This window comes from Oncorhynchus kisutch, linkage group LG26, assembly GCF_002021735.2.
Source record: "Oncorhynchus kisutch isolate 150728-3 linkage group LG26, Okis_V2, whole genome shotgun sequence".
NCBI classification, from domain to species: Eukaryota; Metazoa; Chordata; class Actinopteri; order Salmoniformes; family Salmonidae; genus Oncorhynchus; species Oncorhynchus kisutch.
This window is the reverse complement of record NC_034199.2, coordinates 39697795-39712822: the sequence shown is the minus strand read 5'-3', so window position 1 is coordinate 39712822 and position 15028 is coordinate 39697795. Positions and strand designations below refer to the sequence as shown.

Genomic DNA, 15028 nt, shown 5'->3' with positions numbered 1-15028 from the left:
TGACATTCTTTCTCACATAGTAGCTTCCCTAAGGGCTGTCCATTCAAGTATATACTCGCTCACAGGCACGTCTTTCTAGCTACACAGACACACATACACACACACACACACTATCTGCCAAAAAATCAGTGTTCAGAGTAGGGATGGGTATCGGTAAGATCAGTGTTCAGAGTAGGGATGGGTATCGGTAAGATCAGTGTTCAGAGTAGGGATGGGTATCGGTAAGATCAGTGTTCAGAGTAGGGATGGGTATCGGTAAGATTTGAACGGTATTACTACTCTTACTGATGCTGCTTATCGATCCGGTACTTTAACGGTATTCCTATTGTTATTTTTTTGGGGGGGGGGGTTACGAGAGAAAAAAAACAAATTAAGATCATAATTAACATTTGCTTTATTTTCTGAAATTTAAAATATATCAAACAATTATTTACAGCAAAAGAAACAGCAATGTTTTTGAACAAATCGCTAATTATAGACTCTAATGTTGTGGTGATGGTAATGCCTGCAGGTAGGCTGCAGAACGACTATACAGTGGTATAGAACAACACGGGTGGGGCCTGCAGGTAGGCTGCAGAACGACTATACAGTGGTATAGAACAACACGGGTGGGGCCTGCAGGTAGGCTGCACAAGATAAGACAGTGGTATAGAGCAACACGGGTGGGGCCTGCAGGTAGGCTGCAGAACTACTATACAGTGGTATAGAGCAACACGGGTGGGGCCTGCAGGTAGGCTGCACAAGCTAAGACAGTGGTATAGAGCAACACGGGTGGGGCCTGCAGGTAGGCTGCAGAACTACTATACAGTGGTATAGAGTAACACGGGTGGGGCCTGCAGGTAGGCTGCAGAACTACTATACAGTGGTATAGAGCAACACGGGTGGGGCCTGCAGGTAGGCTGCAGAACTACTATACAGTGGTATAGAGCAACACGGGTGGGGCCTGCAGGTAGGCTGCAGAACTACTATACAGTGGTATAGAGCAACACGGGTGGGGACTGCAGGTAGGCTGCAGAACGACTATACAGTGGTATAGAGCAACACGGGTGGGGCCTGCAGGTAGGCTGCAGAACGACTATACAGTGGTATAGAACAACACGGGTGGGGCCTGCAGGTAGGCTGCACAAGATAAGACAGTGGTATAGAGCAACACGGGTGGGGCCTGCAGGTAGGCTGCAGAAGATAAGACAGTGGTATAGAGCAACACGGGTGGGGCCTGCATGTAGGCTGCAGAACGACTATACAGTGGTATAGAGCAACACGGGTGGGGCCTGCAGATAGGCTGCAGAACGACTATACAGTGGTATAGAACAACACGGGTGGGGCCTGCAGGTAGGCTGCAGAACGACTATACAGTGGTATAGAGCAACACGGGTGGGGCCTGCAGGTAGGCTGCACAAGATAAGACAGTGGTATAGAGCAACACGGGTGGGGCCTGCAGGTAGGCTGCAGAAGGACTAAGACTCCTTAGCAGTTCTGGAGAAAGATCAACATATTTGCCTTCTCTGGCAGAAGTCGGGACCTCCCCTGGCTTATTGTGTTCCCTGCAGTCGAAAATACCCTCTGACTCGGGGTGGAGGAGGCTTGAGCACAGAGGTAGCTTGTTGTAATGTTTGTGAGGAGGGGCAGAGAATCTCTTCTTCTACCACCACTACACAGGATCTTCAGCTGTGGAGATGGGAGGCAGGCCTTTGTAGAGCTCCACCTCTATGTCAACACACTCACTGAGGGTGAGGGGCGAGGTGTCCTGTTGGATCGTCAACCTCAACTTCCTGTCCTCCTCTGAGAACAGCTCCTCCAGGGATCTCCTTGTTTTGTACAATGGAGGGACTGTCTCCTCCATTTCCTCTCCTTCTCATTCAGACTCCTCCTGTTGCTGGTGCTCTGTGTCTATCTGCTCTGGCTCCTCTGACAGCCCTGGTGTTGCTCCTGTCACATTGGCCTCAACAGTTGCCTTCCTCAGCCTGTCCCAGGTGGCGTAACTCACCAGCCTCCCTTGAAATCTGGGGTCCATTGCTGTGTCCTCATGCAGGAAGTCTTGAATGTCCTCATCCTGATAGCACTCGGAGAGGTTCTCCCAGACATTGTCTTTGATGGTTGCCACTAACGTTGTATCTCCATGCTTCACAGTGTAGTGCTCTTCCAGTTTGTGGAGGATGGGTTTGATCTGTCCACAGGTGGCATTCTTTTCACATGATACACACACTGTGGATGTATAGAGGATTCTCATGAGCTGGACAAACTCCTCAGTCTTAAGGAAGTCCTCGTCCTTCAGACGGTCCAGGTTGTCCTTGGTCGTTGCTTTTCTCACTCGTGGATCCAAGGCCGCTGCTTGGATCACTGCCTACTGCTCCATGAATCTCTCTATCGTTAGATAGAGTTCCATCTGGTCCTGACATCAAGGATGAGTGAGTGTTGCGGAAGGTCTGAAACAACAACAACAACAAACAACATACATTTAATTACCGCACACTTGGATATTGAATTCAATTGTTTAATGTGGGAATTTCAAAATAATACTTGAATAGATTGAACTGGTTTCTTACCAAGGAGCTGCTGCTTTTCCTTCAAAACTGTTTTGGACATCGAGGATCTCTTGCACCACATGACCACTGCTCTGATTCAGGCTGCCCATTTATCAATGGAAGTAATATTGTAGATTTTATGTGCTGCTAGATTTACTATGTGCACAAAGCTCTTGATGGCAACATCCATATTGCCAGCAATATCAACAGTCACAGCTACAATATTTCTCGGCTCTGTCTCAAACTCTTCCTGAATGTCTGAGATCTCCTCTGCCACTACTTTGCTAGTTTGCGATTTGTACACTGTCCTGGTGTGGAGGAGCTTCTGTTTTTACACTGTCCTGGTGTGGAGGAGCTTCTGTTTTTACACTGTCCTGGTGTGGAGGAGCTTCTGTTTTACACTGTCCTGGTGTGGATGACCTTCTGTTTTACACTGTCCTGGTGTGGAGGACCTTCTGTTTTACACTGCCCTTTATCATGTGTTGAATTATCATTATTGTATTGTGTTTTTTCATGTGTTGAATTATCATTATTATATTGTGGAGTGATGGGACTAATACAACCCTTTTATACTACTATATCCTAAACATTAATATAACTCAACATATACTGACAGACTGTTACCTGAAGTCCTTGGAGTCCACTGTTGCAAAGGAGTGTAGGCCATTCACTATGACCTTGGTCACGGTTAGGTGGCACTCGTTCACCCTCTCCTCAGTCATCCTCCCACTAGCTGCCAGCGTGAAGGGGCTTTGGGCTTGTCTTTGGCTTGGACCAGCAGTATTAGAGGGAGGAGTGGGTTGGTTCATTGTAGCTGCAACTTTAACAAAAAGGAGCAAAATCTTTAAATGGGTGATTACATTTTATGAACACACCCATAGCTCAACAATCAGCTGGCTAATGGTTCCTTCTGATCAGGAACCCATGTTCTCATAATTGAGTTAACTTGTTATGGCTGCAATCCCGTTAACGGGATAATTGTCATCAACAACCGCTGAATTGCATAGCGCTACATTCAATGAATATTACAAAAAATATTTATATTCATGAAATCACAAGTGCAATATAGGAAAACACAGTGTTAATCCACCTGTCGTGTCAGATTTAGAAAATATGCTTACACAAATCCAAGCGTTTGTGTAAGTTTATCGATCGCTCGACAAAACATTAAGTACACTTAGCATCAAGTAGCTTGGTCACGAAAATCAGTAAAGCAATCAAATTAATTGTTTACCTTTTGATCTTCCTTTTCACTCACGAGACTCCCAGTTACACAATAAATGTTCCTTTTGTTCCATAAAGATTATTTTTATATCCAAAATACCTCTGTTTGTTTGGCGCGTTATGTTCAGAAATCCACAGGAAAGAGCGGTCACGACAACGCAGACATACTTTTCGTAATGTCCACCGAAACATGTCAAAGTTTTTTTATAATCAATCCTCGGGTTGTTTTTAAAATATATAATCGATAATATATCAACCGCAAATGTCTATCAGTAGGAGAGGGAAAAGTAATGGCTGTCCAAACTCTGTTGCGCGAGCAAAACTCATGCGACCACTTGACACGATGTTGTCTTTCTGGCAAATTTTTCAAAATAAAAGCCTTATACTAAGTCTGAAGACTTGACACCTTGAGGACTAGATAGGAAAAGGAATCTGGTTGATATCCCTTTAAATGGAGCAAAGGGAGGCAAAGGAACATGGAGTTTTCAAAATAGAAGCCACTTCCTGGTTTGATTTTCCTCAGGGTTTTGCCTGCAATATCACTTCTGTTATCCTCACAGACAATATTTTGACAGTTTTGGAAACTTTAGAGTTTTCTATCCAATACTACTAATAATATGCATATATTAGCAACTGAGACTGAGGAGCTGGCTGTTTACAATGGGCACCTTTTCATCCAAGCTACTCAACTCAGCTACCCCTGCAGCCATAGGAAGTTAACTCCGTGTGTGGGCTCTAGGCTGCTAGCATACATACCTAACGTAGATTAGCCAACGACAGATGAACTACGAGCTAGGCAGTCAAACTGTGCATTTCTCTGCCTGTGCATGATGCACTTTCGAACAAGCAAAAGTCTTGTTGCATTGTAGCAATGAGCATTGTCAGCATCGACTTTGGTGAAGTGTATCCACACTTTTGTATGTTTTAGTTCTCTCTGCCATCGTCACTAATTAAGAGCAGGGTCTTTGTGCGGGCGACAGGTTCCGTGAGAGCGATCTCTTCTGGATTGGGAATAGTGAAAATGCATCATATGAATGTATTCATCTTATTGTAAATTAGAAACGGTTGGTGAAATGATAAAATGTGTAGCAAATAAATAGAACATGTATTTTCCTAATTTCTCCAGTTCCGAAAGCAGAACCGATAACGTCGGTTTATAATTTAGCCCCGGGGCCTATTTAAAACATGGTTTCGGGACCCATCCCTAGTTCAGTGTCTTTATTTAGCTAGGCAAGTCAGATGAGAACAAATTCTTATTTACCGGGGAACAGTGGGATAATTGCCTTGTTCAGGGGCAGATCAACAGATTTTTACCAAGTCAGCTCGGGGATTCGATCCAGCAACCTTCCAGTTACTGGCCCACTAGGCTACCTGCCGCCCCAAATGGCCACACAATCATATTACATGGCAGGAGGAATATGAAAGAGCTTGCACAAACCCCCCTCCCCATGTTATTTTTATTATATAATGTGGGAATATGTGAATTATATTATGTAACTTCTCTGAGTTAATGTTTTTCAGGTTGATACTGTATATATATACTCCATCTGTTGCCGCGGTAGCCCAGCTATAAAAGGAGCTTGTGACACTGATCTTGGCTCAGCAGCTAAATTAATAAAGCTTTCCTTCGATTTCCTTCCTCAGTTCCGCATCGATTTGTACTCTGCAGTTCCTGGAAAGCCATCCGTCCCTGGCATAACAAGAGTTGGATTGATCAGATTTGTCCAAGCCTTGTCGTGACCTACATTCCCTGAGTGATTGGTTCCTCTGAATGTGAAGGGAAACTGAGAAGACAAGATGGAGTGATGAGAAAGTAGGAAGGGAGGAGGAGTGAGGATGATGAACGTGACAGTAGGAAGGGAGGAGGAGTGAGGATGATGAACGGGACAGTAGGAAAGAACCTGAGTGATTGTTGGTGTCAGACGGGTCACTAAATATTGTCACTAAACAACTAACATCGGTTCAATTACTTGAATTACATGTAGTATCAACTCAAGAACTGTGGGATGCTGGAATGGAGTTTTCATTAAGCAAATATTCAACCTAGTTCAGCTCAGAAACATGGTAATTAACTACAATGACCATAATCCATTGCACTTGTTTTTTTCCAGCTCAGGCAGAGATGGATACACTTTTATGCCTGCTACGTTAGGTTAGATGCACACAGACCACAGCCTGAATGAGAGAGAGGATTGTGCACATCACAGCAACAAGAGAGAGGGATAGAGACAGTTTAAGTATGCCTCATCTTATTTGAAGAACTAGTAAAATAATTGAGTCAGACAGCTCTGCAGCTAGCCTAGCAAACTAAATAGGATGACTCACCACTGTACGATATGGGGAGTATAGAGATAATGTTGGCTGGCTGCTACTGTCTGAGCAGAGATGAGATGATGACTTTAAGGAATGAAAAATAATAAAGACGTGAAATAAAAACAAAGTAATATACACAACTGAGATGCTTTCTTTCATAGTAATTTCCTATTTTTCTATTGATATTTACCCAATGTGGACCTGACAGAGACAATAGAATATGTTCAATGATAACTGCTTTTGGCTTTGGAATTTCCATTAAAAAGCTCCTTCTCACTCTGCATGCCTGCCTCATCCTCTCCCTGCCTCATCCTCTCCCTCCCTCCCTCCCTGCCTGATCCTCTCCCTCCCTCCCTCCCTCCCTCCCTGCCTCATCCCCTCCCTCCCTCCCTCCCTGCCCCCTCCTTTGCCTGCCTGCCTCCTTCTCTCCTTTTCCTGCCTGCCTCCTTCTCCCTCTCCCTCTCTGCCTCCTCCTTTGCCTGCCTGCCTCCTTCTCTCCTTTGCCTGCCTGCCTGCCTCCCTCCCTCCCTCATCCTCTCCCTCCCTCCCTGCCTCCTCCTTTGCCTGCCTGCCTCCTTCTCTCCTTTTCCTGCCTGCCTCCTTCTCCCTCTCCCTCCCTGCCTCCTCCTTTGCCTGCCTGCCTCCTTCTCTCCTTTTCCTGCCTGCCTCCTTCTCGCTCTCCCTGCCTGCCGCCTCCTTTCCCTGCCTGCCTCCTTCTCCCTCTCCCTCCCTGCCACCTCCTTTCCCTGCCTCCCTCCCCTCCCCTCCCTGCCTGCCTCCTTTTCTCTTTCTCTCCCTCCATCCCTGTCTATCTGTCTTCTACTGCTCCTGAACAAGCTGTCTCATGTCCACATTTCCCTCATTCCTCCAAGCTCAGGCTCTAGCAGTGCCCCAAGCCTCCTTTTCAGAGTCTTTACCAGAGATCCATCTAGCTCTTCCTTTCTTATGATTGCAACCATGTTCAGTATGTTTACATGTAAATACTATATTTCTCATACATATAGACTTTCGTGCATTGACACCATCTACTTTAGGGATATAGTTTCCATTCAGACCCAAGGCTTGTATTCACCTAACATTCTCCCCCTCCCTCACTAGTCCAGTCCTCACACCATCTCAGGCGCTGGCTCACAGATAGTGGTCGGGGTATTGATAAAGATCAGCACAAAGACTGTTTGTATGGCCCTGTCTGCCGAGTCGTCAATCATCCACTTACTCTCTCGGTCTCTATGTCCCAGCCCAGTCTTCAGTTAGATCTCAGAATGGGCCCATTGCCATTGTCCTCCACAGATAACTGAAGTATCTTTCAAGACCTGTGTTAATCTAACTTTCCCATTTATTATCCAAACCTCAAGGAGAAGGTGCCAGCCCAGTTTAAATAGTTACTGCCTTTTGTTCAATAATGTCCTTCTTTATATCCCCAAAAACTCAGTTTAGCTGGCGAGCTTCATTCAATAATCCACCGGTTTCCCTCCTTCAAAATACATACAAAATGAATCCCAAACGTTACCAATAAACGTATCCAAAGAAGTCAAACAACGTTTATAATGAAACCTAAGGTACTCTAATACGTAAATAACGATCAAATTTAAGACGGAGAATTGTTATTGTCTTTACCGGAGATAAACAACAAAGAACGTGCTCTCATCCACACACATGAAAATACTACAGCCAAAATGGGAGCCACTTAGAAAAACTACAAATTCTAGCTCATTTTTCCAAAAACAAGCCTGAAACTCTTTCTAAAGACTGTTGACATCTAGTGGAAGCCCTGGGAACTGCAATCTGTGAGGATTTCGCCTCATAATTAACATGGCAGCCAATGCAAAACAGTGGTAGCCTGAATTATTTTTTGGTGGTGGGTCGTTTGTCCTCAGGGTGTTGCCTGCCTTATCAGTTCTGTTATACTCACAGACATAATTTTAACAGTTTTAGAAACTTTAGTGTGTTTTTCTACCTGAATCTACCAGTTATATGCATATCCTAGCTTCTGGGCCTGAGTAACCGGTAGTTTACTTTGGGCACACTTTTCATCCGGATGTCAAAATACTGCCCCCTAGCCCAACGAGGTTATTAATAAATAGCCATCTCCAGCACATCAGAGGCTGCTGCCTATAGACATAGATTAGGAATCACTGGCCACTTTAATAATGTCTCTCATATACTCATCTTATATGTATAAACTGTACTCTACTATTCTACGGTATCTTAGTCACTTTAATTGTGTGTAAATATTGCGTCACGCATCTATGTATATACTGTGCTCTATACTATCTTAGTCCAATGCCGCTCTGACATGTATCTATGTATGTATATATATTCTTAATCCATTCCTTGCTTAGATTTACGTGTGTTTTGGGTATATGTTGTGAAACTGTTAGATATTACTGCACTGTCGGAGATAGAGACACAAGTATTTCGATACACCCGCAGTAACATCTGCCAAACACGTGTGTATGTGACCAACACAAATTTGATTTGATTTGGTGTCATCTAACTGAGGGTTGAGGCTAAACATAGTGTACGTGGGGAGAGGCTGTGTTTCTCCACTCTGTCAGCAGCCCAGAGCTGCCAGTCTGCTCCCTGTGGCTTAGAACTGGCCTGGGGCTGTGACATGGACTTACCTCTGTGGAGCACCGTGTCAACACCATCCCCTCACTGGCACAGCACTGCTGTGTGTCACATGGGAGAGTGGGAGGGGCAGAAGGGAGACAAGTGGTTGTCACTGTCCCTGGTATGACTGCTATGGGAGACAGAGTGATCGGTAGCAGCTACTCAGACCTGGCTGCCATGGAGACTTGAGGCATGGGGAGTTTGCTAGGAGACACACAAATAATTTGTTATTTTCTCGCCCCCTCTTTCTCACCCCCCTGCCCCTTTCTCCACCCCCCCCCCCCCTCCCCCTCTCTACCCCCCTGCCCCTCTCTCTACAGAAGCACAACCAGGGTCAGGTCTTACTGGAGGAAGTGTTTAAACACCTGGAGCTGACAGAGAGGGATTACTTCGGCCTGCATCTGTCCGACGACTCCTCCGACAGCCCGGTAGGTGCCAAGGTCAGACTCTTGATGGCAAAACACCTTTTTACACTTCAGTTAACACTGTCTCGTTCACTACTGTCCATCTCCATCAAGTTTTTCACTTGTGGACAGCCTTTTCCTGCTCTCACCTAAATGTAACTCTCTGTGGTGAATTTAGTCTTCAGACAAGTCTGTTGCTGTGAGAAATGAAGGGGATGGAGAGGGATAAGATGGAGTTATTCTTCTACATAACCCATTGTACAATCCATCTGTTAGCCTAAGTCATGTTGGAAGCCTGTATGTTAATGGACTTTGCCTTCCACTGCACACTATACTACAACACAGCTGATGGTCGCCTCGTTTTGAGTCCTAAGGAAACTATGCAGAATTTTTTTGTTGTTGTTGTTTTTCATTCTTACATTGTCACCCCAGAAAATCTTAAGCGTTATTACATACAGCCGGGAAGAACTATTGGATATAAGAGCGACGTCAACTTACCAACATTACGACCAGGAATACGACTTTCCCGAAGCGGATCCTTTGTTCGGACCACCACCCAGGACATGCGATCTTATCCCAGCGGTCGACCCAAAACAACGTTGCCGAAGGAGCGGCCTCCTGGTCAGGCTCCGTAGGCGTACACAACGCCCAACGCTTCAGAGGTTACTACTCACCAATGTTCAGTCTTTTGACAACAAGGTAGATGAAATTAGAGCAAGGGTTCCCTTTCAGAGAGACATCAGAGATTGTAACATTCTCTGTTTCACGGAAACATGTCTTTCTCGGGATACGTTGTCGGAGTCGGTTCAGCCACCGGGCTTCTTCATGCATCGTGCCGACAGAGATAAATACTTCTCTGGGAAGAAGGGCGGTGGTGTATGCTTCATGATTAACGACTTATGGGGTAATCATAACAACATACAGGAACTCAAGTCCTTCTGCTCGATGGTGGCATTCGCGCAAAACTGAAAGTGCGAACCATTGTTTAACCATGGTAAGAGGACTGGGAATATGGCCGAAAATAAACAGTGCAGTTATTCTCTCCGCAAGGCAATCAAACAAGCGAAATGTCGGTATAGGGACAAAGTGAAGTCGCAATTTAACAGCTCAGACACGAGACTTATGTGGCAGGGTCTACAGACAATCACGGACTACAAAAATAAAACTAGCCACGTCATGGACAACGTCTCGCTTCCAAACAAACTAAACACCTTTGCCCGCTTTGAGGATAATACAGTGCCACTGTTGCGGCCCGATAACAAGGGCTGCGGCTTCTCCTTCTCTGTGGCCGACGGGAGTAAGACATTTTAAACGTGTTAACCTTCGCAAGGCTGCCAGCCCAGACTTCATCCCCAGCCGCGTTCTCAGAGCATGCACAGGCCAGCTGGCAGGTGTATTCACGGAAATATTATATAGCTCCCGATCCCAGTGTTCTGTCCCCACATGCTTCAAGATGTCCACCATTGTTCCTGTTCCCAAGAAGGCAAAGATAAATTAACTAAATGACTACCGCCCCGTAGCACTCACTTCTGTCATCATGAAGTGCTTTGAGATACTAGTCAAGGATCATATCACCTCCACCTTACCATTTTAGAATAAGGCTTGATGCATACTGGTAACATTTTCAGATATTACACTTTTCTAATTTTGACAAAGTGGTTTCATTTCAAGTGTACTGTTAGCTAGCTAACGTTAACCTGCTGGGTCGCTAGCTAACGTGTGATCTTATTCTTCGTATCTCAGACGCATTTGCTTGACTAGTTATAGCCGTTGAACCTGCTGGTTAGGTACCTGCAGATTCATGTAGGGTAGTAATGTCATGTTGTTGGTCCATTATGGTCCATTGTTTTGCTTGCTAGCTAGCAAAACAATATCTTAACAAAACATGTCTTAACAAAAGACTCCACTCTAATTTTGACAAAGTATTTTAATTTAAAGTTAGTGTACTGTTAGCTAGCTAGCTAATGCTAGCTGGCTGGCTCGCTAACTAACGTCATGCGTTGGGATTGATTGTTTACCTAGCTAGCTATCAAGCTACATTTCTTAACAAAACACCCTTTGAATATGTCCGTTGTCAGTAAATTTGGCAACAAAGCGTAATTCAATTGTTGCCAGTCGCACAGGTACAGTCACCAACACTCTGGATAACATGAAAAAAGCCTAACCAGCTCTGCTAGGGTGAGTAAAATAGTCAGAGTGGGGTGTTCTCTCATTATGTGTCTGGAAGTAGCAAGCCAATGTTTGCCAGTTAGCGTGGGTGCTTGACTGTAGTTGTGTGGTCAGAGCCTTCGGAACAACCCTACTTACTTATTGGCCAGAGCGTCCAGTGTGCACTCTGAACTCGAAACCACAGATGGAGCTATAGGGCGAGTAATGTTCAGTGAGCTGTTCTCTCACTCTTAGATGTCTGGAAGTAGTTGGACAATTAGTACAGGACGCACGGATCAGTGTGTGAACAATGCTGAATGGGTGTAGACAAAGAAGGGCTCTCCAATAGTAGTACCAAAACATTTTCTCAAAAGTGAGTTTACAATTTAATCAACTTTCAAAGCAGAATTACTTTCCCATTGTTTCCTCAAATGCAATGTATGATATACCATTTTGTAGCTCTGAGTCTCTATTTTATCCAATGTAAATAACAGAAATTCAAATGTTGCTACATAAGACGGAATCCAGGTGGTGAGTTGTATTTACTCCGTACTTTGTTAAAGTACCTTTTTGCAGCGATTACAGACTTGAGTCTTCTTGAGTATGATGCTACAAGCTTGGCACACCTGTATTTGGGGAGTTTCTTCCATTTATTCTCTGCAGATCCTCTCAAGGTCTGTCATGTTGGATGGGGAGCGTCATTGCACAGCTATTTTCAGGTCTCTCCAGAGATGTCCGATCGGGTTCAAGTCCGAGCTCTGCCTGGACCACTCAAGGACTTTCAGAGACTTTTAGGAAGTGAACCTTTTCCCCAGGCTGATGTCCTGAGCGCTCTAGACGAGGTTCTCATCAAGGATCTCTATTTACTGCTCACCTTTCCCTCAATCCTGACTAGTCTCCCAGTCCCTGCCACTGAAAAACATCCCCACAGTATAATTCTACCACCACCATGCTTCACCGTAGGGATGGTATTAGCCAGGTGATGAGCGGTGCCTGGTTTCCTCCAGACTTGACGCTTGCCATTCAGGCCAAAGAGTTCAATCTTGGTTTCAGCAGACCAGAGAATCTTGTTTCTCTTGGTCTGAGAGTCCTTTAGGTGCCTTTTAGCAAACTCCAAGCGGGCTGTTGTGTGCCTTTTTATTGAGGAGTGGCTTCTGTCTGGCCACTGTACCATAAAGGTCTGATTGTTGGAGTGCTGCGGAGATGGTTGTCCTTTTGGAAGATTCTCCCATCTCCACAGAGGAACTCCGGAGCTCTTTCAGAGTGACCATCGGATACTTGGTCACCTCCCTGACCAAGGTCCTTCTCCCCCGATTGTTCGGTTTGGCTGGGCGACCAGCTCTAAGAAAAGTCTTGGTGGGTTCAAATCAAATTTATTTATATAGCCCTTCGTACATCAGCTGATATCTCAAAGTGCTGTACAGAAACCCAGCCTAAAACCCCAAACAGCAAGCAATGCAGGTGTAGAAGCACGGTGGCTAGGAAAAACTCCCTAGAAAGGCCAAAACCTAGGAAGAAACCTAGAGAGGAACCAGGCTATGTGGGGTGGCCAGTCCTCTTCTGGCTGTGCCGGGTGGAGATTATAACAGAACATGGCCAAGATGTTCAAATGTTCATAAATGACAAGCATGGTCGAATAATAATAAGGCAGAACAGTTGAAACTGGAGCAGCAGCACAGTCAGGTGGAAGTTGAAACTGGAGCAGCAGCATGGTCAGGTGGACTGGGGACAGCAAAGTCATCATGTCAGGTAGTCCTGGGGCATGGTCCTAGGGCTCAGGTCAGTTGAAACTGGAACAGCAGCATGGCCAGGTGGACTGGGGACAGCAAGGAGTCATCATGTCAGGTAGTCCTGGGGCATGGTCCTAGGGCTCAGGTCCTCCGAGAGAGAGAAAGAAAGAGAGAAGGAGAGAATTAGAGAACGCACACTTAGATTCACACAGGACACCGAATAGGACAGGAGAAGTACTCCAGATATAACAAACTGACCCCAGCCCCCCGACACATAAACTACTGCAGCATAAATACTGGAGGCTGAGACAGGAGGGGTCAGGAGACACTGTGGCCCCATCCGAGGACACCCCCGGACAGGGCCAAACAGGACTTCTTCGAAGTTCTTTCAAACTTCTTCCATTTAAGAATGATGGAGGCCACTGTGTTCTTGGACTTTCAATGCTGCAGAAATGTTTTGGTACCCTTCCCCAGATCTGTGCCTCGACACAATCCTGTCTCGGAGCTCTACAGACAATTCCTTAGACCTCATGGCTTGGTTTTTGCTCTGACATGCACTGTCAACTGGGGGACCTTATATAGACAGGTGTGTGCCTTTTCTAAATCATGTCCAGTCAATTGAATTTACCACAGGTGGGCTCCAAGTTGTCAAAGAATCTCAAGAATGATCAATGGAAACAGGATGCACCTTAGATCAATTTCGAGTCTCATAGCAAAGGGTCTATGTAAATAAGCATTTTTTTAAATTTTTTTTATGCATTTGCAAACATTTCTAAACCTGTTTTTTCTTTGTCATTATGGGGCATTGTGTGTAGATTGAGGATTTGTTTCTATTTAATGCATTTTAGAATAAGGCTTTAATGTGACAAAGTGAAGGGTTCTGAATACTTTCCGAATGCACTGTTACTAGCTACAGATCATCACGGCCCAGCCTGCATTTCCCAACTAGAAAACGGAGAGTGAGAGGTGGAGGGGGCTGACTTGTGAATAATTGAGAATGAACACTGCTGCTGAGGAAATGCTGTGGTGTCATTGAGTTTCTCCTCATTTATCTTTTACAGAGATGGCTGGATCCAAACAAACCCATCAGGAAGCAACTTAAACGTAGGTGAACCTTCAGTAGATAGATGGAACCTTCAGTTATTTTTAAGTGTAGATACAATAATCTCTCTCATTGTGCGTTTACAGGGGGATCACCTCATAATCTGAGCTTCAGAGTGAAGTTCTTTGTGACCGACCCTAATAAACTTCAGGAAGAGTACACTAGGTAAGGATACTAATTAGAAATGGAACATTTTGCTTAATGTTTAATCTGCCAAAATTCCACATCAATTCAAAATGTAGAATAACGGTCCTACTACGTATGTATGACAAGGCAATGACGTTATATCAACTGCAACCCTTTACAGACATGGAATGCAGCTACAGTAACATGTCAATAGCGACCACTGATAACAAGTTATGAAGGCTTCAGAAGGGCCTGTACCTTTTCAGACGGTAGAGTTCTGCTCCGGTATATGTTCCTTTCTTTCTCTGGCCACAAGAAACGTTGCTGATTGATGTGCTGCTGTGTTGTTTTTTTATGGTAGAGTAGCTAGATGTACTTTCTTTTCTACTAAATGTCTTGGTAAGTCACGGTATTTAAAATAACTTTACTTTTTTTTAGGAGAGAGTGTTCTTCAGGCAGGCTGTGCGAAGCAGTTTGAGATGATTTGATTGACAGTTCTGGTCGCCTAGTGATGGAAGTTAGACCCACTTCAGAAGCAGCATTACTTTACAGACAACTAAAATGCCATTCATATCTCCAGAGAAAGTTTTGTGTCGGCATTTAAAAAGCCGTAGTGTAGCCTTACCCTAACAGACAAACAAAAATGTTGTAGCCGAGGCGCTTTCCATTCCATTATATCTGAAAAGGGTCATCTTTACAGGCTACCAGTAGCCTACTGTAATTTCATATTATGAGACAAAAACAGCCCCACCCACTCAGCAACTAAGAGTACTGAAGAGTCGTGCTCGCAAGACTGGCCCGAAAATAACTCTGTATCCAGGCGACATCGGCCCCATGGTTGAA

General features: G+C 44.9%; 1 protein-coding gene across 3 annotated transcripts in view; it reads left to right on the top strand.

Moving 5' to 3' along the window:
- The window catches only part of LOC109870855 (tyrosine-protein phosphatase non-receptor type 4-like), a 101946-nt gene that overhangs the window by 34433 nt on the left and 52485 nt on the right, over nt 1-15028 (top strand). For 2 of the 3 annotated variants that reach the window (XR_002252230.2, XM_020461528.2), the window contains exons 3-5: nt 8996-9115; nt 14019-14061; nt 14146-14224. Coding sequence is in view for 2 of the 3 variants with exons in the window: in XM_020461528.2 (XP_020317117.1) it covers nt 8996-9115; nt 14019-14061; nt 14146-14224 (242 nt within the window). In the remaining variant the exon portion in view is untranslated. The remainder of the gene's footprint in view (nt 1-8995; nt 9116-14018; nt 14062-14145; nt 14225-15028) is intronic. The other variant, XM_020461530.2, reaches the window with a different exon arrangement.